At 44.6% G+C, this 26,668-nt stretch overlaps 1 protein-coding gene and 2 long non-coding RNA genes across 4 annotated transcripts in view; 1 reads left to right on the top strand and 2 right to left on the bottom strand.

Annotated features, from left to right (window-relative positions):
* Nucleotides 1-539: 539 nt before the first annotated feature.
* The window catches only part of COQ8A (coenzyme Q8A), a 68,042-nt gene continuing 41,913 nt past the window's right edge, over nt 540-26,668 (top strand). Inside the window, exons 1-3 of one of the 2 annotated variants that reach the window (XM_083732434.1) lie at nt 540-728; nt 21,002-21,196; nt 24,478-24,894. In XM_083732434.1, the coding sequence (XP_083588560.1) occupies nt 21,020-21,196; nt 24,478-24,894 (594 nt within the window). In that variant the 5' untranslated portion in view covers nt 540-728; nt 21,002-21,019. Of the gene's footprint in view, nt 744-21,001; nt 21,197-24,477; nt 24,895-26,668 lie in introns of both variants that reach the window. The other variant, XM_083732435.1, reaches the window with a different exon arrangement.
* On the bottom strand, nt 8,919-10,308 carry LOC310841656. The gene is made up of 2 exons (XR_014562661.1): nt 10,112-10,308; nt 8,919-9,005 (listed from the first exon to the last, which is right to left on the bottom strand). It is a non-coding gene; the product is annotated as an uncharacterized lncRNA (long non-coding RNA).
* On the bottom strand, nt 11,454-19,878 carry LOC310841654. The gene is made up of 3 exons (XR_014562659.1): nt 16,951-19,878; nt 14,842-16,903; nt 11,454-14,701 (listed from the first exon to the last, which is right to left on the bottom strand). It is a non-coding gene; the product is annotated as an uncharacterized lncRNA (long non-coding RNA).

The following is a 26,668-nucleotide window of genomic DNA, read 5'->3' as shown; positions in this document are numbered from 1 at the left end:
TTAACACAGGAAACTTCCAAGCGTCTCCCCCCTTCCCTGTACCAACATGCATTGCACTGAAATGCCCTGTGCAGATACGTGCAGGGAGACACGTAACTTCAGGGTGGTAGACAGGAGCTTTTGGGAAGGCGGCCTTTGTTAAGACAGGGAGTCCGGGAACCCCAGCTTTGTCCGAGGGCGGGGACGACGCAGCACAACCCCGGGGGGGGGGGGAGGAAAGACGCGCACGGCGGCAACAGCAACGTGCCCCGCTGCACATGCACACCGACCCTCCTCTCCGCTTCCATGCCCAGCCCTCCCGCCACCGCGTCGGAGCGAGCAGCGCAACAAGGACGGGATGTGCGAGAGGCGGCGGGAGGGAACGGACGAGAGGACACGCCGCCTCGGGATTGGCGGAAGCTCCGTCCGCCCCGGCTTCCCATTGGCCAGAGCGCGGGCCCCACGAGCCGAACACGCTCCCGGCGGCTTGGCAACCTCGGCTCTCGCGCTAATCCCCGGGCAGGGGAGGGCGGTGGTTTCGGCAGAGCCAATAGGCGCGCCAGGGGCGGAGCCTGGCCGCGGGGGTCTCCAGTCGACGGGGCGGTGCGGGAAGGTTGGGGGGGGGGCCGGAGGAAAACGCGAGTTGGTAAACAAGCTCGCGCACCTCGTGGTGCTGCGGGGCGGAGGCGAGCGGAGTCGCTGAGCGGGAACGACGCTGCTGCTGCTGCGAAGCTCTCCTGCCCGGGGAGGTAAGCGAGCGAGGGGTACGGGGAGCGGCCCCCTTGCATTTTGCATGGCGGGTGGGAAAAGGGGGAGCGGTGAGCGGCGCGCTTGCGCCAGCGGGGAAAGGTGGGAGCCCAGCTTTTCCTCAGCGCGGCGCCCGTCCCCATGCAGGAGGCCCAAAAAAGGGGGGAGCCCTTTCCAGTGGGCGACCTCTCCCTCTAAGCCAGAGGTCAGCAAACTTTTTCAGCAGGGGGCCAGTCCACTGTCCCTCAGACCTTGTGGGGGGCCGGACTAGATTTTGAAAAAAAAACCATGAATTCCTATGCCCCACAAATGACCCAGAGATGCATTTTAAATAAAAGGACACATTCTACTCATGTAAAAACACGCTGATTCCCCGACCGTCCGCGGGCCTTAGTTTGCCTATCCATGCACGCACCCCTCCCCACGCAAGGTAGGGCGGGATCCCGGCGGGGAGACCTTAAGTGGCGCCGGGCCAGATGCGTTCGGTTAAGGGGGGGGGAGGCTTTTGGCTCCCCTTTGCAGCCGCGCTCCGAGTCGCCCTCTCAAGTGCTTGTGGGTGGGCGAAGCGAGCGGGACGACCCCGGGGCTGCACGACGGTGCCGCTGCCGCTAACGGGGAGTAGAAGGGCTGCAGCTCGCGCCGGACACGGTCTTTGCAGCGCCGGAGCTGGAAACGGGAGGCGTGGCGCTCTTTCCTGCTTTTCTCGTCCGTGGGCCGACAGCAGCAGCAGCTGCTGCAACCCCCATCCGTATACCTTGTATTTGTTAATGTCCATCATCCCAATCTGCAGCCCCTCCCCAAATCTCCCCAGGCCTGCTCTCTTCTTTTTATTGGACGGTGTTTTTCACTGTTAAAATATATATAGCGTATTTCAAATTGTCTGGTTGTCAGATGGAAGGGCTCGGTCTGAAATCATTTTACGCCCGCCAAGGAAATGCTTAGAAAGCGTCGATAGAAACAAAGAAGGCAAGGCAAAACCACTAGATCTGGAGGATTCAAGCTGTGCAGGCCAGTAAGTAGGGGCGGGGAAAGAGGAGGAAATTCTCTTTCGAAGTCCCCTTCCAGAAAACTATTAGTTTGGTTTTCAGAAGCCACATGCTATGTGGCAGGCAATCCTGAATGCAAAAAGTAGCTAAATTTCCCCCCATAAACATATGGAACCATTTTCCCATGCTAGGTTAGGTTTCTTAATTTTTTATGCATTCCTTTCCACCAAAAAGGCCACAAAGTGATTTGCAACTAAAGTAAAAATGCTATAGTAAACTCACATAAACATTACTGTAAATAAATTTAACTATACAATATATTATTATAGTACAACATAGTAATAATGATAATATCAAATGTCCCGATGATGTCCAAATGACCTTGAAAACAAAAATGTATTTGTCACAGGCCTCCTTAAACAGTGGGCCTTCTTAAACAGAGGCTACTTCCATAATCAGGGCCTACTTCAGAGAAGGCCCATTTTCTTGTCACCCTCCAGTTGTGGAGGTGGCATGTAGAGAAGAACTTCAGATAATAGCCTCTGGGTCCTGGCAGGTTCATATGGGGAAAGGTGGTCTTTTAGATATAGCGGTCCCAAATTGTATAAGGCTTTAAAGGTCAAAACCAGCAATTGGTCCCAGAAACAAATTGGCAGCCAACACGGTTGGGTCAGAACCAGTGTTACATGTTTCCAACTTTATGTTTTGGTTAACAATTTACCTCTGCTAAGTAGTCCTGCACTAGCTGTAGCTTCTGACCTGTCTTCAAAGGCAGTCCCACATACAGTGCATTGCAGTAGTCTAACCAGGAGGTAATCAGAGCATAGACAAATGAAACCAGGATATCCCTATCCAGGTAGGGTTGCAACTGTGCTATTGGTCAAAGTTGCTAGAAGGCATTCTGTGCCACTGAACTCGCTTGTGCCTCCACTGATGGTGTTGGATACAGAAGTCTCCCCAAGTCTCTGCTTCTGTGATTCTGCAAGGGGAGGGTGACCACACCCATTCAGAGCAGCATGCATTCCACTAGTGCCATCCTTTCTCACTTCTGGCCTCTCCCACTCCCCCAACTTCCCACACTGTTATTTGGGTTGTTTCCCCCACCCCCATTACTTGAGTATTACAGATTTGAATTTGCCAGCTGTCTCTGTGCAACATGTCCATCTTGAGCCTAAAGATAATATGCACTAAGGCAATCCTCTTTCCAGTCAGCCTGATTAACCTTGCCTTGCTCCTGAGGTGAGCTCTGTACCATTGACCCAGAGCTGCTTGTATGACTTGGTGGCACAAACCTAAATATTCTGCATTGCAAAAAGCCTAGGGTAGAAAAATGAAAGGTTTCTTTTGGTATATTGAATAAACATATATTGAGAGTATACTTAATAAATGTAGTGCGAACACAGCATAATTTCCCATTGCATTGAGAAGAAGTGAAGAAAAGCACAATTTACCTGCTGTGAATTAGCGGCAATGAGATGGTGACAACATTTTAAGTGAGTGATGTCAGTGTTTGTTTAACGCACCTGTTGTGTAGGTTGTGGCTCTTGCCGGTTGCCTGATGTACACAGTGTGTCTGCTTGGATTCCAGACACAATGAATTGGTGTTCCTTCCAGTGATTAGGGTAAATGCGAACATCTAAAGGGCTGTGATTCCTATTTTTCTGTGTTTGCTGTGGATATAGCTCTCTCGTCGATGCTCTCTTGATCTGCTTAATACTTGGTATCCCCCTTCTTGCAAATCCTGTATTCTGTCACTTGAGCAAGTGAAAGGGAAGAGGGAGGGGACTTATTTTGTCTCAGGTATTCATAAGAGCTTAGGAAGAGTCCTACTGGATCAGGCCAATGGCACGTCTAGTCTAGCATCCAGTTTTCACATTGGCCTGCCAGATGCCTATGGGAAGTTTGCAAGCAGAACATAGTTTATTGGCCAGAGGAATTGAAAACTTCCCTTACCTTCATGTGCACAGATCTTGGCTCTACTATGACCAGCCTTGCAGATAAGTGTGCAGGAATGACTACTGCACAAACATCTAACTACCTGTCCCAGATGTATTTGTGGCATAAATCGACTGCATAGAGGAAAAAGATCCTAACGAAGAAAAAACCTGCCTGTCTGCTGATCACCTGGAGGCAGGGGTGTTGCTAGGTACTTCAAAGACTTTCACAGACCTGCACTTGCCTCTGGGAGAATTTAGTTGGCTGGCTGAGTGTTTTTTATTGACTTGGTAGTCTTAGGTGTAACTTGCCCTATAAAGACATGTTTATAAACAATAAAATGAAACAAAGCAACAACTCTTAAATCCCTTTTTCCAGTACAAAAACAGCAATAAAGATAGCATTATCCTATATAGTTACTTTACAGCAGCAAACCGTTGAACAGTAGATGCTTGCTGACATAAAAACATTTTTGGAGCAGCCGGCCAGGTCTCTGAGGCTAATCTTAAAGCTCTGGCAGGCTTCTTTGAGGGGAAAGTACATAGTTCTTAAGATAAAATGGGACTTGGAAGACAGAGTTATCTATCATCTTGCTTGGTAGAAGTCAGTGGTTTTGTTTTGTTTTTTAATAGCCTAAGAGGCTAGCCTTTACATGCTTGCTGGGAGAGATTAGGGCTTTTCTCTTCTGCGGCCAACATAGAATCACATAGAATCATAGAACCCCTGAATTTTGTAGAACTTGCTTCTTAGTAGGGATTGCATTGCTGAAATGCAACCTTTATTGGATCAAAAATATAAAGCAGCCTCACCATCTTTGAACTATAACTGCTGGCTGAGGCTGATGGGAGTTGTAGTCTCAAAAATCTGGAGGGAACCTACGGGGGAAATGTGGGGCATAACAACAACCACCACCACTGGGTTGGGGAAGGCTGATGTTGAAGTTCATTACTGGAGTCTTACTGTATTGCAGGGGCCAGCAAACTTTTTCAGCAGGGGGCCAGTCCACTGTCCCTCAGACCTTGTGGAGGGCTGGACTATATTTGATAAAAAATAATAATGAACGAATTCCTATGCCCCACAAATAACCCAGAGATGCATTTTTAATAAAATGACACATTCTACTCTTCTAAAAACATGCTGATTCCTGCTCCATCCAAGGGCTGGATTTAGAAGGCGATGGGGCCGGAACCGGCCCCCAGGCCTTAGTTTGCCTACCCATGCTGTATTGTTCCACCTTTTATGTGATGTGTGCCAAGTTGTAGAACTCTGCTTAACATCACCTTTGTGGAAAGCTGCTTGTGCTCTTAGTTTTTGTTCTAGAGGGAAACCAGATGCTGCTTATTAGTCTTGCAGACTGACAGCAGTTGAACTTTTAAAGTCTTAAGAATTCAGCCTTTCTACTTCATTGATGTTACTACGTTAGATACACATTCACCAGCCATGGGCAGCCAAAGGGGTCTCTCTGTGTCAGAGAGTTGTGGGGCCTTGGACCCCAGGCTTGAATGTGCCCCTCTGAACATTCCAGTTTTAGAAACTCAGATATATAAGCGAGGCACCAAATGGCTATTTAAACCAGGGTTACAGTCGCCAAAATGGAATGCCTACTTGCCGTTTTGGGGCCAGATGGCTCAAAAGTCATATTTTTCAATACAAGTTTTTGGTTCCTGAGATTTGTTCTCATTGTGCAGATAAAATATAGCAGATAATAATAATAATAATAATAATAATAATAATAATAATAATAATAATTTATTTATACCCTGCCCATCTGGCTGGGCTTCCCCAGCCACTCTGGGCAGCTTCCAATAAAATATTAAAATACAGTAATGCATCAAACATTAAAAGCTTCCCAAAACAGGGCTGCCTTCAGATGTCTTCTAAAAGTCTGGTGGTAGTTGTTCTCTTTGACATCTGGTGGGAGGGCATTCCACAGGGCGGGTGCCACTACCGAGAAGGCCCTCTGCCTGGTTCCCTGTAACTTGGCTTCTCACAGTGAGGGAACCACCAGAAGGCCCTCGTGCTGGACCTCAGTGTCCGGGCTGAACGATGGGGGTGGAAATGCTCCTTCAGATATACTGGGCCAAGGCCGTTTAGGGCTTTAAAGGTCAGCACCAATACTTTGAATTGTGCTCGGAAACGTACTGGGAGCCAATGTAGGTATTTCAAGACTGGTGTTATGTGGTCTCGGCGGCCGCTCCCAGTCACCAGTCTAGCTGCCGCATTCTGGATTAGTTGTAGTTTCTGGGTCACCTTCAAAGGTAGCCCCACATAGAACGCATTGCAGTAGTCCAAGCGAGTGATAACCAGAGCATGCACCACTCTGGTGAGGCAGTCCGTAGGCAGATAGGGTCTCAGCATGCGTACCAGATGGAGCTGCTAAACAGCTGCCCTGGACACAGAATTGACCTGCACCTCCATGGACAGCTGCGAGTCCAAAATGACTCTCAGGCTGCGTACCTGGTTCTTCAGGGGCACAGTTACCCCATTCAGGACCAGGGAGTCCTCCATACCCACCTACCCCCTGTCCCCCAAAAACAGTACTTCTGTCTTGTCAAGATTCAACCTCAATCTGTTAGCCGCCATCCATCCTCCATAAAATTCCATAGGATGTGGTGCTAGTGTGTGAAAGCAGTCCAGATCCAAACTTCCACATGGTGAAGACATCAGGTGCCATTCTGCTGCTTGGACATCTTCACTTGTTCGCAAGTGGCTGATAGCCAGGTACAAAATGCGCCTGGTGAATTTTGGAATGCTGGAACAGCTCTGTCTGGCTCTCAGGACTTTGACCTACCTACTACTATGGACATGCCCCCTCTCCTAGGTCAACGCCCTCACTGACCCTACTTTGCACCCTCCATGAGTCTGTTTGCCTGGCTGCCATCGCTTGCTTGAATGGAGGATTAAAAAAGAGTGTGTGAGAATATAGAAAGCAGCCGAGTGTACAGAGGTTGAACTTCCATTTCATTACTCCATCCACATTTGCCTGCAGCCTTGCCCACCACTGACATGTGGCCCCTGGAAAGTTGCTCAGAAGACTGTGGCCCTTGGGTTGAAAAGGATTCCTCACACCTGCAGTTTGTGGCCTGGCTAATGTGGTCGAAAGGAAAGCAGAGCAATATGTTTGGCACTAGCTTGGCTGCAGGAGTTGCTGGAAGGAGGAGTACAGGGACTCCACTCTGGATTGTGTTGGGTCTACTGCTTAGACTTTTCTTCTCCTGAAGATATCCCCCAAGGCAGTGGAGGTTTAGGGTCTGCCTTCCCAGGCTGAGGAGTCCCGTCTGCCCCTCACTTCAACACCAGCTGCTGGAGACAGAAAGGGGAAGGCCCTCACCTTCCCTTGGTGAGTTTAATCAGAGAGAGACCACAAAGGTCAGGAAGGCAAAGACAAACTGTTTCTTTCAGAGGGAGGAAATGATAATGTAGAAGACTGTGGTTTCATGTCTTTAATCTAAGAGACTTCAGGGTTGCTCACGTTTCTTTAATCATTGCTGATAGTGCGACTCTTTTACTGCAGGCCAAATCTGCATAAATAACATGCATGTATTTCTATGGCTTGACCAGGGTTGAAAGCCGTGACCCTTGTGACCTTGAAAACTTAGATAAAATATGTTCGTAGTCATTTATCTTATGTTGTTTGTATGAGCAAAAACCGATAATCTTGGAAAGCCACAATAACCAACAGTGTTGATTCTTTATCTTATTTGAATTCAGTGATGAAATGCAGGAGATGGGGAGAACAGTCAAGGGTTCCCATACAACCGTGTTAGCTGCTCCATTTTATTCCCAACTTGCTATTATTTGACATATTAGAGATGTGTATCATGCCTGTATATATAAAAGCAGACGCCAGATGCTTTTCTTTTCCATGTGCTGTCACAGGCAACTGCTTTCTTTGCAATATTTAAGAGACTAAGAATAGACCTTGAATCTTTACAGCAAGAAGAATTCTTTTTGGCCCTCTCCCCCAAAATAGGCAACTTAAAGGCAGATGGTTCTGGGATATTATTTCACACCATGCCTGACAGATTGAAGAGCTTGGAGGTTTCTACTATTTTAGCCCTTGTTGTTAAGGATTGTGGAGAATGAAGATGGGAAATATGGAGCTGTGCTTTAAAAAAAAGTTTCCCCCTTGTCCCTCCCCAAGTTTCCAGACCAGTAAGCAGCTTCCTATAAAAATATGCTTATGCTTTCTATTTACTAGAAAATCACTAGGAGTTACAGCGTGAATCTAATGTAGAAGTGCACCCGGGTGTTCCTTTTGTATTGCTTATTAGCCATTATTAATATAGCATTTGCGTTGCTGTTAAATTCCTTCCAGTCGTTTCTCAGCTTTATTTGCACAACATCTCTGAAGTTGCCTGGCCCCTTTGTGCCCCTGTTACTAGTTGCAAACAGGTAACAACCCAGTATGTTCTAATGTTAGTGAACGGAGCTTTAAAAAATAGGTCAGGCCTTCCTTGGTCTCCTTATTCGTCTTAAGATTGTCTGGAACTCCAGAGTGCATGTATTTCTTTTGGGACTTTGTGTGGGTAATATTTCCTGTGCTGGCACAGGTCTTTCTGTCTGCAGTTCTGGTTTGGCAAGAGTGGGAACCTACCTAGATGATGGGGCAAAGGGAGTCAGCTGCCCTCATATAATTGTTTCAGGATGCTGAAGGAGATACTCCTATACAATGGTACAGTGGTACCTCGGGTTACAGACACTTCAGGTTACAGATGCTTCAGGTTACAGACTCTGCTAACCCAGAAATAGTACCTCGGGTTAAGAACTTTGCTGCAGGATGAGAACAGAAATTGCGCTGCGGCGGTAGCGGGAGGCCCCATTAGCTAAAGTGGTACCTCAGGCTAAGAACAGACCTCCAGAACGAATTAAGTTCTTAACCCGAGCTACCACTGTACCTCTGGTTACAAACTCTTCTGGTTACGAACGCTTCAGGTTACAACCTCTGCTAACCCGGAAGTAGCTGCTCCTGGTTGCAAACTTTGCCCCAGGATGTGAACAGAAATCACGCACCTCTGGTGTGTATGCAACAGGAGGCCCTATTAGCGAAATCGTGCCTCAGGATAAGAACAGTTTTAGCTTAAGAACAGACCTCTGGAACGAATTACGTTTGTAACCAGAGGTACCACTGTACAAGGCAGTAGAAGGTAACTCTCTACCCAATCTTGTTGGAATGCAAACTACTTTCCATTCAAATCCACATACACATCCCTACCTCTGATCTTTGCTGCTCCAGCTCTCCCATTTTTCCAGTCATATAAGAGCTCCTGCTTCCTTAAATTCTTTTATTTTCTTGCTTGCTGCCTCGTAGACTTGGAACTCTTGCCAGTATATTTGCATGATGCCATCTCTCCCTTCCTTTAAAAAACACATTTTCTGTGAAGCCTTTGGCTTAGTCCCCTAGTTCCTGTACCCCACTATCTAAGCCTAAGCACATGCAACTGAAACAACCACTTCCCAATTTACCCTACTTCCCACTTCATCTAGTTTCGCTCTGTTGAATTTGTTGGCGGAACTGGACATGGAGGAAGTGGTTAATTTCCTTCATGAGCACAATTTACTCCATGGTTTGAGATAAGCCAACAGGTGCAAGGTCAGGCAAGCCAGTTGCTATGGCAACAGCCCAGTGCTGTCTATATAAGTGATTAAGGCATGTCAACTCTTTTGGTCCAGGGTTCTTGTGTAGTGTGTCTGTGTCAGTCTTCAGAAGTGAGTCTGTGTTATGTACTGAATTGCTGGAGCAACAGAGATACTTTGTACTTGTATATATCTGTATCTCTGTCTGAAAAAGCCTACAAGCTGTATGTATATATGTCCACAGCTGTATTACTGAAGCCTAATCTTCTGCAGCAGTAAACTATTTTGGAAAGCAAGTGAGTATTGAGAGGTTGAGATCCATGTACAGTATTGTGTGGACTCTAAAGAGCAAGGCCTCTTAGAAGCTAATCTGTGCGTGTGTCGTAAAGGTCACTGAATATTTTGAGAGTGAGTTAGCAACTGTAGAATCGGGGCTTCACTATGTAAAAGGTGTTTGGCCCCATATATAAGAAAGTGAGCTATATGGTTCAATATTATGGCTTTTTGTAAGGAAGCACTGCATTTTCATAACATGATTATTCAGCATACTTGTCTTCCCATAACCTGTGTATAGTTGGATAATGACCATTGAGGGGATACGGGATAAAATCTAGTTGGTGCTTTTGTGCTCATGGAAGCAGGTTCCTTCACTAATGAAGAGTGGGGGAGGTGATTCATTCCCCCACTTCCTTCTCCTTTCAGTACCCCTAAAACTAGTTCCAGAGAATTAGTTTCAGAAAAGGGTAGAAGCTGTGCTGCAGAGGCTGACATGCTAAAAAGGCAAGAGACCAATTGAATTTCACCACGTGCTGTTAAGATGACAAATCTTTGGCTGAATACCTAATTTGCATGCGTGGAGTTAGGGATGCAGTGTGCTATACACTTACAATATTCAGCATAGTTTGCATCTCTTATTGCAAAAAAAGAAAGAAAAAAAGGTCTGTTCTGGCTGTCTCTGCAGGTGAACAGTGTGGCCACTTTAAATTGTTCTTATATGGTGAATTGTCATTTGGAAGCGAGTTGCCAGTTGGCAAAGTCCGCACTGATTGTGCTTGTGTGTTTGTTTATGCAGAAATTTATATATGTTTCTGTAGGAATGAAAATCACGGGAGACGAGTAGTGGGTGTCACGAGAGGCGTCTGCCGGGGAAACCCCGGGAACTCTCTTTTATTGAATATTACAAACATTGCCACAGGTGTGCTTGTGGCTGATTGGTTGATACAAACACAAAGAAACTTAATGCTGATTGGTTAACATACATACAAGGCGGGAATTACATGTGAGGGGTGGGAATTACATGTGAACATTAATCACCGGTAGATTAAAGGCTGGGAAACGAGGTTGGGACTAGACAGGCATGAAACCTCCTAATTAATAATAACTAAAGATTAATATGGCATAAAACAATTACTAATGATTGATCATAACATGAAAGAATATAATAATCAAGTTCTATAGATGTGGTCAACTATGCATGGAAAACAAGTCACCATGAACTTAAAATGAACTGAGCGATGACGGAATGTCTTGGTGTTTGGAACAAGTTCGTACAGTGTGTGCAGAAACAGAGAAAAGATTATAAGCGAGAGTTCCCAGAATGCAAGAGAAAAGAAGCAATGCTTCCCATAGCAAGACTTCCCATAAGGCCACAGTTATGTGTAGAAAGAGAACGATGTGTGTAGAAAGAGAACGATGCAATGCTTCCCTATAATGCAACAATTATGTGCAGAGGGAAAACATATGTGCAGAGGGAAAACTTCCCTTTATGTTTCTCCTTCTCCGAAGGAGATGCTCAAAAGAGGCCAGCAAAGTAGAAAAACAGATCACAAAAATAAAACTGTATAATAATCCTATCCCCAAGGTAGTTAGATAAAATACCGTGAGTCAGATGTAAAAGGAGCGTTATAGAAGAGTTCCAGGGATAGCAACTGAGAAAATTAAATAGCAACAGAATCAAAGGCTTGCTTAAAAAGAGTTGTTTTCAGGGCTGGCGAAACTTGGGGAAGGAGGAGGAGGATTAAACGTTGATAGTCTTCATTTGGATGTCTGCTAATGTTAATTGGTGAGTCAGTTTTCAAGCACTCAGACAATTTGCTTGAATTATTATCGCTTGCCAATATTGTTGACAAGTAAATGTTGAATTTCACTAAATTTTAGACATCCATAGTGATGTATTTGTGACTGCTGTTGTAAAATGAACTGATTATCTAACATGGGGCCAGTTTGACACTCTTGCCTGTGACAGAAAAAAATCTTGCATGTTGAGAATTCTCTGTATTGGGCCCTCTGCACATAATTGAGCTTTGTTTGCTACTGATGGGGAAGCTAAAACTTTGATAGAACGTAATGCAGCAATTGGCAGACTTGTGACAGTTTGTATAGAGTGGTCTTGTCCTATTAAGCAACTGATGTTATGAGAGGGATCTTTTGTTCTTTATAGCTTTTGTAGAAACACAACTCCTGGCTTTAACGAAGTTGAAATCCTCTGGGAGGAAAAAAAAAGGGTTCCTACTTTTTAAAGGGAAACCTTGGAATTTAACAGATTATAAGTGTTATGAGAAATGGTCTGTAACAGTGCACTGTCAATTTTGAGGCACAAGTTGAAGTTGGGTTTTCCCTAGCTTCACGGTACAAAACGTAAAATGGTAAAATCCAAATGTTCACCTCACTTTTTGAACAACGTGAGCGGTGGAAGAGTCCTGGGGTTGGAGCTGGGATAGGGTTCCTGTTGTCTTCCATACGTTGTTGCACTGCAACTCCCATCAACCTCGGGCACCATGGCCAAGGATGGTGGGAGTTGTAGTCCAGCTATATCTTGAGGGCTACAGGAACTGCCTCTCTGTTTTAGAAAGAATGGGAGGCAGTGCTGTGCTGAAAGGTGAGAGGGGTCATGGACCCAGGAGTCCAGCAGGAGGACCCAAGTGGCTTCTCTGTGACAGAGGAGGTGCTGCTGCTCTGCTATCTTTCTCCACTTCAGCGCTAGCACTTCTACTGATAGCTAAAGAGCCATGTTGCATCTCCTGGCTCAGTAGGAGTCAGGTGACACATGGAGCCAATAGGGTTCCACCTAGTTCAATAAATCAGCTGACTAGGGTGTGGCTCCTCAATCTGGTTTAGGGATTGTGCGAACATGCAGAACTTGTAGCCCTCTTTACTGTACCTCCTGGTCCATTTCACTGCTGTTTGGCTTAGTCATTCATCAGAACCAGACTCATGCTTAAGCGCTCTCCCTTCAGGCATGAGCTGAGAACAAACCCCATGTCTCACTGTCTTGTGCGGACCACGCCTCTAACAAACTCATTGCTCAGGCACAGATCGAGTTCTTATTGCCCATTCCCACTTCTGAACCCATACTTGAGGATGCCCCCGCCAATTGATTCATACTAGTTTCTTTGGTCAGTTTGTGCTGCTGAAATCAAGGGACTGGTGCCAATATTTCCATCAGAGTAAGTAAGCTGTAATTGGCTTGTCAACATTATCCTAGCAGGAGCATGCTGGCTACTTGTTTGGAGTGGGTGGCCGGCGATGAGTAGGCTGCAGTTTTGTAATACTGAGCCTAATTGGGTGTAAGTGAATTATTTCTAGATCCATGACCAGCATAAATAAGGCTGCATTAATTCCAGGCATGCAGCTGATGGCTACAATTTTGCATATCCCTAGACAATGTCTGACCTAATCATGATGATGTAAATAGAGTTGCCGGTCCAGAACATTCATACTTACTCTACTGATGTGTCTCTGCCTAAAATAAAGCAGTTGGCATGCTTCCTCCTGGGTTGGATTTTTACCCCAATCTTCCTGTTGCCTCAGGCCTTTTAAGGAGAAAACTTTGTTGGTAGTGGGCTTGGGTGTTTTAGCAGCTTTGGGAAATAACTCTGTGCTCTAGTTGAGTACCCGGAACAAATTAGGTTCGTAACCAGAGGTACCACTGTACCCAGTTACAGGCAACTTTATTTTTGTTGGTGGTTTTAGAAAAATGATGGTAACCCACCCTATTTTATAATATTTGTAACCAACCCCATCTTGACAGCTTGGTAATTGAACCCAACCATAAATCGCATTGCAGCAGCCATCGCACAACCGTATCCCAGAACATCTGGAGAGCCACCACAGGTTGACCCCCAATTGGTGTCCTTGAGCTCATGGGTGGGCTCTTGATTCAGGAGAGTCAACTGTCAGCAGAAGTTTATGGGGGAAGGGGATTTTTGTCAAATGAAAGGATCTGGTTTTGCTATGCACTGGTCTTTGGTCTGTGATCAGAGTTTGAGGATAGAGGGAAGCCTTTGCTTAACTTGGGCTCTTCTCTGCTTCAGAATCTCATTTTATGTTTGATTTGTTCCAAGTGCTCCAAACATTGATGCAAATGAAGTAGGGAAAGGGCAAAGTGATTGTGTAACCCAACTTACAGTGGGGCACTTTCTGCTCTTTTAATGATAATTTACCTACTCTTCTGGAAGGAAGAAAACCTTCCAACATGCCCTTGTCTTTCAATATAGTAAATCTCCATAGAATATTGTACAGCATACTTCATGCTCAATAGTTGCTGGGAATCATAGTCTTTTGTTGCTGTATTTCTTGATAACAGCCCACAAGAGTTCAGTAGGCTTTGAAATTCAAGGCACAGCAAGGAGAATAGTCTGCTGCCCTTTAATTTTATGTTTTCTTTCTTTTTTAAAAGATATGCCTTTTACAGTGATTGGTACAGATCCAAGATCTATTATCCTGTGCAATCTGCATTCATTCATGCTGAGATAAGGGGAAGCATTTTCAGCATTGCTGAAAATGATGTGAAACGATAAATAGCCCAGATATGTGGGGGGGGGGGGAAGAGGAGAAAGGACAGGCTGTGCACTTGGAAAACAAAACCTGCTGTTGAGCTCAGATGGGTAGGAGGAGGTTAGAATCTTCCTGATAATATAAACAGGGCCAGTTTGTCAGCAGCGCTCTGTTGATAATGAACCGATTGTTTCCTGCCCACATAGAGATGGGTTTGTCAAAACTTCTCTGAGGGTCAAAGATCCGCTGGAAGAAGCTGAGTCACTCTGTTTTTCCTCTTTAGGGTCGATGGTTTGCTTAGGGAACTGCATGTCTGCTGTGCAGCGCTTCTGTAGCCTTAGCCCTGTTGCAAGCCAAGGGTGTCTAAGAGATTGTGCTGGTTCATAATAACCACGTGCTACTGGCTGCTATGGTGCTCGGTCTGTTGCATATAAGAGGGAGAAACTGGCATAGAATCATAGAACTGTAAAGTTGGAAGGGACCTTGCAGATCATCTAGTTCAGGGGTCAGCAAACTTTTTCACCAGGGGGCTGGTCCACTGTCCCTCAGACCTTGTGGGGGGCCGGACTATATTTTTTGGGGGAAATGAATGAACTCCCATGCCCCACAAAACATGCTGATTCCTGGACCGTCCGGAGGCTGGATTTAGAAGGTGATTGGGCCGGATCCGGCCCCCGGGCCTTAGTTTGCCTACCCATGATCTAGGTCAGTGTTTCCCAACCTTGGGCCTCCAGCTGTTTTTGGACTACAACTCCCATCATCCCTAGCTAGCAAGACCAGTGGTCAGGGATGATGGGAATTGTAGTTCAAAAACAGCTGGAGGCCCAAGGTTGGGAAACACAGATCTAGGTCAACTGCCTGCAATGCAGGAATATGCAGCTGCCCCATATAGAGATCAAGCCTGCAACCCTGCTGTTATTAGCACCATGCTCTAAGCAACTGAGCTATCCATGGTGGTGGAAATTCAAGGTTTGCAGGACAAAAAACGTTTTTGGATAAACAACCTCAAGAGTGGGGATCCCCAAACAGCTCCCTGAGCATCTGCTGTGGCCACAGGATGCTATTTGAGATGGACGAAGCAGAAAACCAGGGGTTGGAGAAGGAAAGGAATGAGCTACTCTTGAAGAGAACCCTGGAACAGGAGCACTCTACACTACAGCATTTTGTTGTGAGTCCCAAGGCTCAGTGGATATTTGGACCTGGATTTTCCCAGTCATTCATTCATTCATTCATTCATTTTATTTGTATGCCAAAGCAGCTTACAACAAAGAAACAGGGATGCGTTTCAAACACAACAAAATCAATTTCATAATAGCATAGCAAAACAATAGCGAATATAATAACATACCAAAATAACACATACCACTACAGCATGTCATTACAGTATGAGAAACTTAATCTCAGGGTTGTGTGTTCGAACCCCACACTGGGCAAAAGATTCCTGCATTGCAGGGGGTTTGGACTAGATGACCCTCTTGGTCCCTTCCAATTCTTCCGTTCTACGATTCAATGAAATAATAACAAGATTACTAAGACAGCATTCAGCACCCAATAGCAAAAATAACAAGGGAGCTTCACAGTTTCACCTTAGTCCTAGAAAACACTCCTCCTATGATGTTGGTCAGTCCTAGCTCTGCACTCTAAACCACTACATCTCACTGGTTCTCATAGCTCAGGGAAGAGTTTAAAATATGTGTGAGAGTTGTAAAAGGCTTAGGTTAGCATCAAAAGAGCCCTTTTCACACATTTGCCTGGTTTAGACATCGGACTAAGTCAGCCATTTCAAACCTAGTGCTTTCCAGATGCTAGTCCAAAACATCTGGAGGACACCAAGTTGGCAAATGCAGTGTCAAAACATAGGTGTTGTTGGTTTTAATGTCAATGGATTACAAACTGGTGTGCACTGTGCCGAGTTCCTACTAAGTTCCTCCCCTGCTCATCCGATCAATGTGAACTTATGGTTTGCATCATGCAGAGTGAGTTTTTGATTTGTTTCCTTCCCAGGCGTGGCAAATGGGTTAGCAGGGGCTGGAACAAATTGTGAACTTTTGAGCATCTTTCACATTAAACCATAGTTTATTATGTACATGATGTCTGAAGCAGGCCATTAAAGTCCTGTGCTGCCCACTGAATCTTCCTCCTTTGGTTTTGTAATGGTATTCATCAATCCCAAATGTTTTGTGCATCCTCCTTTAACTTTTCAAGGTAACAGAATTGGGCCTCTCTGTGAACGTAAGATAGAGCCTCGTTTCTATGACATTTTCATTCCAAGGAAGCATGTGGAATTCTGCCAGCCCTGAGCTCGGTCCAGTTATTTATCTGCTTCACATTTAAAACTAACAAAAGGGAACTGGGCCTATTTCCTCATCGATATATTTAGCTGGTGGAGAGCTGAGTACATGTTGAGCAATAGAAGTTTGCTACTTGTTTCCTTTGCAGCTTGTCCGTTAACTTTATTTTGGAAAACGGGTCGTTCTGAAAGATCTATTCTTTCAGTGTGGCTGTTTTTTCTTCTTCTGTTGTTTCAATGCCTTGCTTGTTTTCTTCCTCCTGATTTTGTTATGCTCAGTGGAGTGTTGCTGGCAGTGTATGCCAGTGAGGCTCCTTATACAGAGTCCGATCACTGGCCCATCTCTTCCAGTGCTGGTTGCTCTGACTTAAAGTGGCTCTCCCTTGCCTTGTGAGTGGCTTAGTGGTTAGAGTGTTGTACTAGGACTGGAGAGACTAGTTCAACTCTCTGCCCAGCTATAGGAGGTCACTGGGTTTTGGGCAACCTTGGGCAAGCCTAACTAACCTCACAGGGTTGTTGTGGGGAGTGAAATGGGGAAAGGGAACTGTGCAAGCTGCTTCAAGCTCCTTTGAGGAAAGGCAGTGCAATGAATAAAATCAGTAAAAGGCCTTTCCTAGTCCTTCTTGTTGTTGTTTAGTCGTGTCCGACTCTTCGTGACACCTAGTCCTTCTACTGAAGAGCAAAACAGAGAAATGCTCTTTGGACCACTAGCACTCAGAAACAAATGAAAAGGCAGGGGAATAATGGTAAATTTCTACTAACACATACATATACATAAAATGTGTTAATGAATTAAAGCAATATCAATGCAGTAATTAGAACACCACCCACATGTTGAGTGCTATTTTAAGTGATTTGATCCATTTTAATGCAGCCACTCTGAATGTTAAGAAATGCCACAAAAGAAGACTTCTGAGTTCAAACATGTCTATTTTAAGCAGTTATTCTGATTAGGGTGTTTGTAGCTGGTCACAGTATATCATTTAGTCTTTATGTTCTCTGCCAAATACTTGTGAAAATGTCATGTGCACTTGTTAATTCATGCTCGTACTTTACTTCAGCTCTTGAACAGAGGTTGTTGAAGACTGACCCTGGGACCTCCTGCAGTCAATGCATATGCCCTTGAACCTGTAGCCTCTTCCCAAACCAAGGTTGGGTGTATTTGTCCTTCAGAAATGCTGGATTTTTATACCTTAAGCAAGAGGTGCATGGATGCATGGATGCTTTAGCTGAGATTCCTGCCTAGCAGAGGGTTGGACTAGATGACCCTCGGTGTACCTTCCATCTCTACTGTTTTATGATTCTATGATCATGATTGCTTGTGGGAAGGGCCAAAGAGCTATGCAGGGTGCATAGAAATCTGGGGGTATCGTCTCTGGCTTGAGAAAGAGAGTGAGCCCCAAATATTGCTTGCGCATCTTAAGGATAGCTGGACCCAAGTTAATTCAAAACCTAAATGGAAGCAAATAATTTCCCCTTAATTCCTCTTTGCTCTGTGTTGCAGACAGAGCCTTCTTTGTATCCAAAGTTCCCTGATGAAAGGCCAATTGTGGCACTAAGTTGTATTAGGTTCTGTTTATTTACTAAGATATTCTTCTTTACACTGCTGTGCTTTAAATTTTTGCATAAGGGCTACATTTTTTAAAAAAACAAAAGAGCCTGAGATTCTTCAGGATCCTGAATTCTCTCCCCAAGACCTACTTTCTTTGCCAGTGAGTTGTTTGCCCAGTATACTCAAAGCCCCTGAACATGACAGAATCGTGCAACCATGGAACAATAATTTCAGGTGAAAGAAGCAGGACTCGGGCGTAAATGCTTGCTTAAAAAGAAGAAGAGTTTATGTTCCTTTTGCTGAATTTGTTTGTCAGGGTGTTCCTGCAACAGGTCCCCCTCACTTCTTCTTAAGGTGCTTATTTCCATTGTAGAGAAGGGTACTCCTTCCTTTCTAGGAAGCAACTCTATGGTGGCTGTTTCCTGTATATTGACAGTGACTGCTTGCAAGGAATCATGGGAAGGATTTGAAAACACAGTAAATAACTGTATGAGGCACCTCTCCTTGACGTCCATTTGGGTGCGAGCTGTACTTCATAAACCTTAAAAAGGAGAAGAAACGGGGGGGGGGGGGAAGAGCTGCTGGGAGAATAAGGGCATTTGGATTACCACAAGTCATGTATGTGGTATACAGGAACTCTGTCTAGGGGAAGCCAGCATTCATGAAATGCCATCTCCATTCTGAAGTTCATTTGGCGCGTGTTCTGGCAAACGTTTGGAATAATTTGTGAACATGGCCAAACTGGTGATGCTTGTAATCTGAAGAAAGATCTGTGGGTGATCTAATACTGCGCACAAGTGGATTTCCAGTTGCACCAAGGGAGTGTCCCCTTCTTAAAGCCCTCCCTCCTACTCCAGAGGGTCTCCTAGTTTATGCAGAACAGATTTGGGGGGTATGTTTGAGGGGACTGTGGGCATTGGGAAAGGAGACACCTGTTCTGCCACTGGGTAGGCGCAGTTGATCTGAGTTTAAGCACTACAGATTTTTGTTGCATTTCTGTAAGGGCACTTGAATCTGACACAGAGGCTTCCTTCACACCATACATGTAAAGTACCTCCCCCTGCAAAAGAATCATGGGAACTGTAGTTTAAGGGTGCTGGATATTGTAGCTTTGTGAGGGTTAAACTACAGTTCTTAGGATTCTTTTTTTTTGGGGGGGGGTTGTTTTGTGGATCCACACTGTGGATTTAATGTTTATTTCCTTGGAGTGCGTCAGCTAAACTTCCTAGGACAGTTCTCTTACCCTGAGGCTTTTGCTCTCTGCAGATAAGTTGGGGTTCATTAATTTGTGGAATGGCCCAGGTACCCTTTTCGTTTTCAATTTGCCATGTTTCCACATATCTAACATCTGTATTTGTTAAGAGGCTTTCTTTCAGCTGAGAAGAGGGCTTTTGACTGGTCAGTTTTGCTAAGCAAACAGCTCCTCTATTTGTAAACTGACCTTGATATTTTTTCAGGCACTGGCATTCCTGCTCTGCTGTTCATTGTCTGCCATGAGCCTCTCATGCTGCCTATACGTGACTGATAAATCACAACTTTTTCAAGGTAGTTTTTTCCACTTCCACAGAATGTAACTGGAGCAGCTTATTTGTGCGGCAGAACAAAGGCTTATGACAAACCAATCTTGTAACGTCAACAAGCAGTGTTACCTGGAGAATGGCTGAAACTCTGGCAGTTTCCAGGTTAGGGTGTAGCCAGAATTCTAATTGCTCAGTGTTGACTTTTCACAAGGACAGTAGCTGGTGAATTCACATCAAAGGGGGCCTTTAGCCATAGATACAATTCTCTGCCAGCTAGAGCTGTTGGCTTGCTGAGGAGAACTGCAGAATAGTGATCTGCATTGGGATAGTGAGGTCTTTATGCATTTTGCAAATGCCACTTTGTGGGTCCGTAGCAATTCCCTTGTGTCTCTTAAAACTGCAGCAGATAAAAGGGACTGAGCAAAAGTTTCTTTTCAATAGTCCCAAAGACTGCTGAGTACAACTTCTAGTCGAGGTGGTAGATGCTTATTATAACATGGTTAAGTAATTGCTCATATTAGAGCACAATTAGAGCTCATATTAGAGAACAATCCTGGTTTTTGAGACAAGTTTAGAGAAATTTCAAAAGGATATCCTTCTAAAGTTTTTTTATTTGCTGTCTCTGCACATGGCTTTTTACTTTTTGTGCCGTTTCCTACCCACCTAAAATCCTCTGGGCTGCGGTGTTGAAGGCTCTTCCAGTTCCAGACAACTGCTCAAGCCCAAATGCAGTTTTCTTTTACATGTGAAGTGCAGACCCTTGTGTTGTGGCATAAATTGCATTGGAGATGTGTCCCATTTTCAAAGGGGGGGGGGTTGCTGTGCCATGTGGGGAAACATGATGGAAAGGCAGTTTGGCTACATTTCCATGTAGCTTGATTTTGTGAAACACAAAGTGTTGAGTAGACAATCTCCTGGTGAACTTGTCAAAGCTGTGGGGACAGGGTTGAGGACCCACTCATAAGTACCGTATTTTTCACTCTATAAGATGCACCAGACCATAAGATGCACCTAGTTTTTGGAGAAGGAAAACAAGACAAAAAATATTCTGAATCCCAGAAGCCAGAACAGCAAGAGGGATCGCTGCACAGCAAAAGCAACAACCCCTCTTGCTGTTCTGGCTCCTGGGATAGCTGCACAGCCTGCTTTCGCTCCATAAGACGCACACACATTTCCCCTTAATTTTTAGGAGGGAAAAAGTGAGTCTTATAGAGCAAAAAATACGGTACTTGGAAGATCCCTGCTCCTGCCAACCTAGCAGTTTGAAAGCACAAAGTGCAAGTAGATAAATAGGTTCCGCTCCGGTGGAAAGTTAAACGGCGTTTCCATGCTCTGCTCTGGTTCACCAGAAGCGGCTTAATCATGCTGCCCACATGACCTGGAAGCTGTACGCCGGCTCCCTCAGCCAGTAAAGCAAGATGAGCGCCGCAACCCCAGAGTCTTCTGCAACTGGATCTAACGGTCAGGGTCCCTTTACCTTTACTTGCAAGATAGTCCTTTGGTTTTGCTGTACTGCATATAACTGTTGGTTATAAGTGTTTAGGGGCGGGGAGGGAGGCTCTTTTAATTTCATTGTACACAGGTTGTACAATGACAACAAAGATATTATTATTATTATTATTATGGTTCTGTTTTCCAGCACTGGAAGTGGTCAGTCATGGCAGGCGATGCCATCATGGTGATGCGAGGACTAGCAAAGCTCAGCAAGGCAGTTCTAGAAACACAGACGATGCAGCTTCGGCAAGTTGTCCTTGGTGGTGATGCAGTAACCATGGTCAGGAGCTTCCAGGCCACTGCTGAAGAGCAGTTCAGTGCTGCCATGGGGAAAATGCAGGTAAGAGTGTGGGTGTGTATGTGTGTGTGTGCGCGCGCCGCCATATCAATAAGCATTTAGCCTATTTTTGGTTTCTTTCCCAGTCTCTTGTCAGTGAAATGCATGTGAGGTTGCAATCATATACACGTTTAACTGGAAATTAATTGAGGACTGCAGCCTGTAGCAGTTGTCAATTTATGTGTCTCTCTAATCCAGGGTAGTTCTCCAGATGTTGCTGAACTACATCAGAAAGCATGGCCAACAGACAGGGGTCTTGGGAGTTGTAGTACAGCAATAACTGACCAATGGCTGCTGTAGTCTCACTACAGTTGTACCTCTGGTTACGCACACTTCAGGTTACGAGCTCCGCTAACTCAGAGGTAGCTGCTCCTGGTTGCAAACTTTGCCCTGGGATGTGAGCGGGAGGCGCGTGTGCAGCAGGAAGCCCCATTAGTGAAAGCTCGCCTCAGGATAAGAACAGTTTCAGCTTAAGAACGGACCTCCGGAACGAATTGAGTTCATAACCAGAGGTACCATTGTATTCTAGAAAGTTGAAATAACTGAAGGTGCTGTTGTTTAAAGATCTGGCGAAACCTTTTGCACGCTGTGAATTTGGGTAATTGTAATGGAAATATCTTATTGCTGGATCTTTTGTTTCGTTTGTTTCTTAAAATTTATATCTCACATTTATCATCCCACAGGTTTTCTCGGCATCATACAATCCTAAAAACAATATTTAAATAAATCACATGCCCTTTTGAAAGTACATATTACTTTGATTTCAGGCAAGTTGATATCAGGAAGGGCAAGAATCAGAGAGGTGAATTAAAGTAGAATAGAAGGTGACACAAGGAGAAAGAAATTGAGCAACAGGAAACCCTAACCTCAATGGCTATATCTGTCGGTGCCCCTTTTGATGTGGGTTCTGCTTGTGCTCCCCATAGCAGCTAGCTAAAATTTACTCATTGATTACGTGAAACGCAATTATCGTTGTGTATAGTTCAGCCCTTGGTGGCCTATGTATTACCGTATTTTTCGCCCTATAGGACGCACCGTCCCATAAGGCGCACCTAGTTTTGGGGGGGGATAAAGGGAAAAAAGCCCGGCGCCTTGGGGAGAGCTGCACGAAGCCTGGGCGCGCTGAGAACATCACGCCCAGGCTTCAGCATGCAGGCAACTCTCCGCAAGCCGCGGGAGCCCGGCGCTGGGCTCCCTCCCCTTTTGGAGAGCTGCGCGAAGCCTGGAGAGTGAGAGGGGTCGGTGCTCACCGACCCCTCTCACTCTCCAGGCTTCAGCGAAAGCCTGTATTCGTCCCATAGGACGCACACACATTTCCCCTTCATTTTTAGAGGGGAAAAAGTGCGTCCTATAGGGCGAAAAATACGGTATTTCTCTTTAGCAATTGCTTAGAGAAGAGGGAAGCTGCCTTTTCCATGGATGTGCAACGTCTGCCTAAAAAACCTGTAGTTATTTTTGTTTCCTGCTGGGGGTGGGGGATGGAAATGTGAAGTGTTTTCCAGTAAATTACTCTTTGTTTTTGGTGGTGTTCCTGCCAACTTCTGATACTTGTAGCCTTTTCTAAACTATTTTTTATTAATGTTGGAAGAGAAGTGTTTCCATTGTGTTACCTCTGTGGCGGTGTAGATTCTGGAAAAATCTGTTACCGGGACACCTAGTTCTCACAATGTAGAATCTAAAGACCTTTCAATTTATTATTACTCTTCCTTTTTTTAAAAAAAGGCTTCCAGCTTTCATATTTTCAGAGAGATCTTTGCCCAAAGGTTTGGAAAAAAAGAAGGGAAACTGGAGAGAGTCTCCTATTGTGAAAAAAGTCTAGGTGGTGTCTGAATCATGATACAAATCTTTGGAAGCACTGAACATGTAACTTGAAAGCAAATGTTTTTTAAAATAGGTGTCCTAATCAACACTGCTCAGTGCTTGTCTCCAGTCACAAGCGCATTAACCAGCTGATACATGTAAATATATTATTTTTGTGTGCATGAAACATACTAGATTTTTACACCAGTGGCCCATGGTCACAGGATAGGGTTCGCTTATGTAGACTGAAAGAGAGATATGAAGGGGAATAGCTAGGCTAGACGTCCTCAACCTAATGCCTTCCAGATGCTTGGACCACGGTTCCCTTCAGCCCCAGCATCATACAGCTGTTCTGGTTGGGGCTGGTGGGACCTGTAGTCCAAAATATTTGGATGCACTAGATTGGGAATGGCTAGGATGGCTGTTCCCTTCATAGCTCTCTTTCAATCGGGATTATGCCTGTTTCCTGGCAGTATGTGGCCCACCTAATCCATTGATAAAACTGCTGAGTTCTACAACGTCTCAAAATAGTAAGAATAGCAATTTGTTGTTGTGCAGTGAGTTGAATCCAAAGTTTCCACGAGTGCAGTTCTATTTGATGGATTCTCTGCTGAAGGAAGGAGGTCAGGAGGGAAGTGACTGTTTCTGATTCCTCCTTCCCACTGCCCCCCCGAAAAGCTGCTCTGAAAAAATCCAAGGTCCCCTTGGAACTGTGCGAGATGTGATGTGGTGGGTGGAACTACATGGGGAATGGATAGGAGATGATTGCCTATCTCTTTCCTCAAGCAGAACCTTCCACTGAATCACAGAAGGAGCTCTCTGGATCCCACTCATTATAAACATAGGTTGATGTACACCATTAAGCACATTTGTGCAAAACGGTTTCTGCTTCCAAGGAGGTACCAACAGAAATGGCACACCTGGTGCTGTCATGCTGGGGGATGAAGCAACCCTGCTTCAGGAAACATTCGGGAAGTGAGGGATAAATGAAGACAGGAATTGGGGTCGGTGGAGTACAAATTCCAAAAGTGTTGGCTGTAGAGAAGGGGGGTGGCGGTGGAACCATCACTTGGAGTGAATTATCAGCATATTGCATACATTTTGGTTCCTTTATATGTAAGTCTATTTATAAACTACTAAATGTTATCAAGACACTGTATTATAATCACGATTATAAAATCATTACTATGAAAGTCTTAATTATAAAATCATAAAATACAGGAATGACCAACACTGATTCGGATCAATTCTCTAAAAATACTTGCTGATACAAACAAGAGTAGTTATTATTATTATTATTATTATTATTATTATACCACCCATCTTGGGGCTGTTCACAACACAAGACATTGAAATATCACAATTTGTAGGTGTGTGGAAAGTGTTTTGTCTTTTCAAGAAGGGAGCAGTGTGAGTGACTGTGAGAGCAGTTTACACCTTATTTTTTGGCTGAGGAAAAACACCTTTCAATGTTCTTTTTGCAGGATCTGGGCAAGCAACAGGAGAACTTGAAAGATATTGGTGAGGACTTTGGAAAAGACGAGAGCTTCTCTGAATCGGAGCTGGGAGGTGCAGCAAAGGACTTCTACCCTCCCCCTCTAGAACACCCTCCCAAGTCTGGTGGTGCAGAGGGCCCGTCTCACTCGTACGTTGCCAGAGGACCTTTACCAAACGTCGGTGAGAGCGGAGACCCTAGTGTGGGTTGGAACCCCATCTCTGCCAAAGTGAATGCAAAGCTCTTTGGAGGCTTTAGGGACCCTTGGAATCCTTCTGCTCCCGCTTGGGGGCAAAGCCGGGCTTTTCACCAAGACCATTCCTCGGTGGGCGGACTCACGGCTGAAGATATTGACAAAGCCAGGCAGGCGAAAGCAGATCCACAACAGAAACCGTACAAACAGATGGTACGTAGGCTGTGTAACTAACACCACTGGAAAATAGGAGTTTTTTTTTTTTTAAAAGCAGGTTATCCTTTTTTTAAAAAAACAAAACAAAACCCTGCCCTACCAAACTTTTGCGTGATGAACATGTCTGGGTAGTAGTGGGAACAGTGCATTATTTTCCTTTGTTTTTAATTATCTTTAAGACATGTCTGCTGCTCAACTGGTAACCGCATGGGAAATGTGCCAAGAAATGCAAGTTCCTTTTCTCCCAGGTCACTACAGGAAACCAGGCCACGCATTTCAGTAACAATACTGAGAGGACACTCTTTAAATTTAATCTTCCCATTTTAACAGGTGGGGAAACTGAATAACTTGCCAAAGCCTGTGGCTTTCTTAACCTATTATTTTCTTTGGAATAATCTCAATGTGGTACATGCCTTGTATGACATTCAGATGGGCTTCCATTTACTGGAGGGATGTACAGACTCCTAAGATTAACACCAGGTTAATCAGAGAATGCTGAATGTGTGGAGATGTCTTTCCTCAGTAAGTTCTCTTTGCTCCCTTTCAGTTACCTTTTGATGGTAACAGAAAAGATGTAACAGGTTTCGTAGGTTTGTAGTTGTAACTTGTTTTGTTTTTATTGGTTTGTCTGTTTATTTTAACTTAACATATGAATTGTTTCCCATTAAAAAAAATCCCAAGGTGATTTTAACAAGGAAAACCCATCAACACTAAAAACATACTTAAAAACAATTTCAAGTCCCCCAAAAAACAGGATAAAAACCACCTTCACTTAAAAGGTTTGCTTGAAAGTAGAAAGTCTTCAATAGGCACCAGGAAGACGATAGAGCCAACACTTGTCTGATTTATACTGGAAGGGTGTTGCAAATATTATTTGCCACCACACTAAAGGCCCAGTTCCTACGTCATATGGAATGGAGCGTCTGACGAGATGGGCCTTTCCTGTGGATAAGTTGGTTTACTGTTGCTTTTATACTGTCTGCCCTCTTGCAGCTCTGCTCGACTGAAAGGCACACTAGAGAGAGGAGTTAAAATAGATGATAATCACATTTTTGTTCAGCTCTTCTTTTCAAAGTGAAAAGAGCTGTATTGTAAATGTCCTCTTGCAATTAAGCAAGGCGGGCTAGCAACTGTTCATTTGTTTAGAGAGTTCAAAATGCACCCCTAGAAATAGACCTTTGCTTTTTAATGTTTAACAGGTGTTCACCTTCCCTTTACTGGACACTCAATACTCTGCTAAATGCTTGGGATGGTTAAGAAGTTGTACTTGTTGTTGTCGTGTGTTCTTGTGCTCCTCCAGCTGAAATTCAGAACAGGTGCAACCCAGGTTTGCTTGCCACCCCCCCCCCCCCGCCTTGCATTTCCTCTTAAGAGATGATTCTGTCTGCTGGAAGTTGAGTAATTTTTCTAAAGCAGAAAATCCTAGCTTAAAGTGGAACACTAGACTAGACTGTGCTGTACTAATCTCCCGAACCAAATAGTCTGACCTGGTTTAGTGGAGTTTCCTATGTTTCTTTGCAAATTTTTTTTGGCAGCTAGTTAAAAACATAATTAAAACAGAAATACAAATAAAACAGAGCAGCATCAGAAAACAATCAAACAAACAAATCCGTTTAGTACGCATGAAGCTGTTTTGAGTCAGATCATTGGTCAATCTAGCTCATCACTGACGGGCAAGTGGGTCTTCAGGGATCCAGACAGGTGTCCTTCCTAACTACCTGGAGATGCAAAAGATTGAATCCAGGCCCTTTTGCATGCAAAGCAGATGCTT

The sequence above is a fragment of the Podarcis gaigeae genome, assembly GCF_964106915.1.
Source record: "Podarcis gaigeae genome assembly, chromosome: 3".
Taxonomy (NCBI): domain Eukaryota; kingdom Metazoa; phylum Chordata; class Lepidosauria; order Squamata; family Lacertidae; genus Podarcis; species Podarcis gaigeae.
Note: the sequence above shows the minus strand (reverse complement) of the source record. Positions and strands in the feature narration are given on the sequence as shown.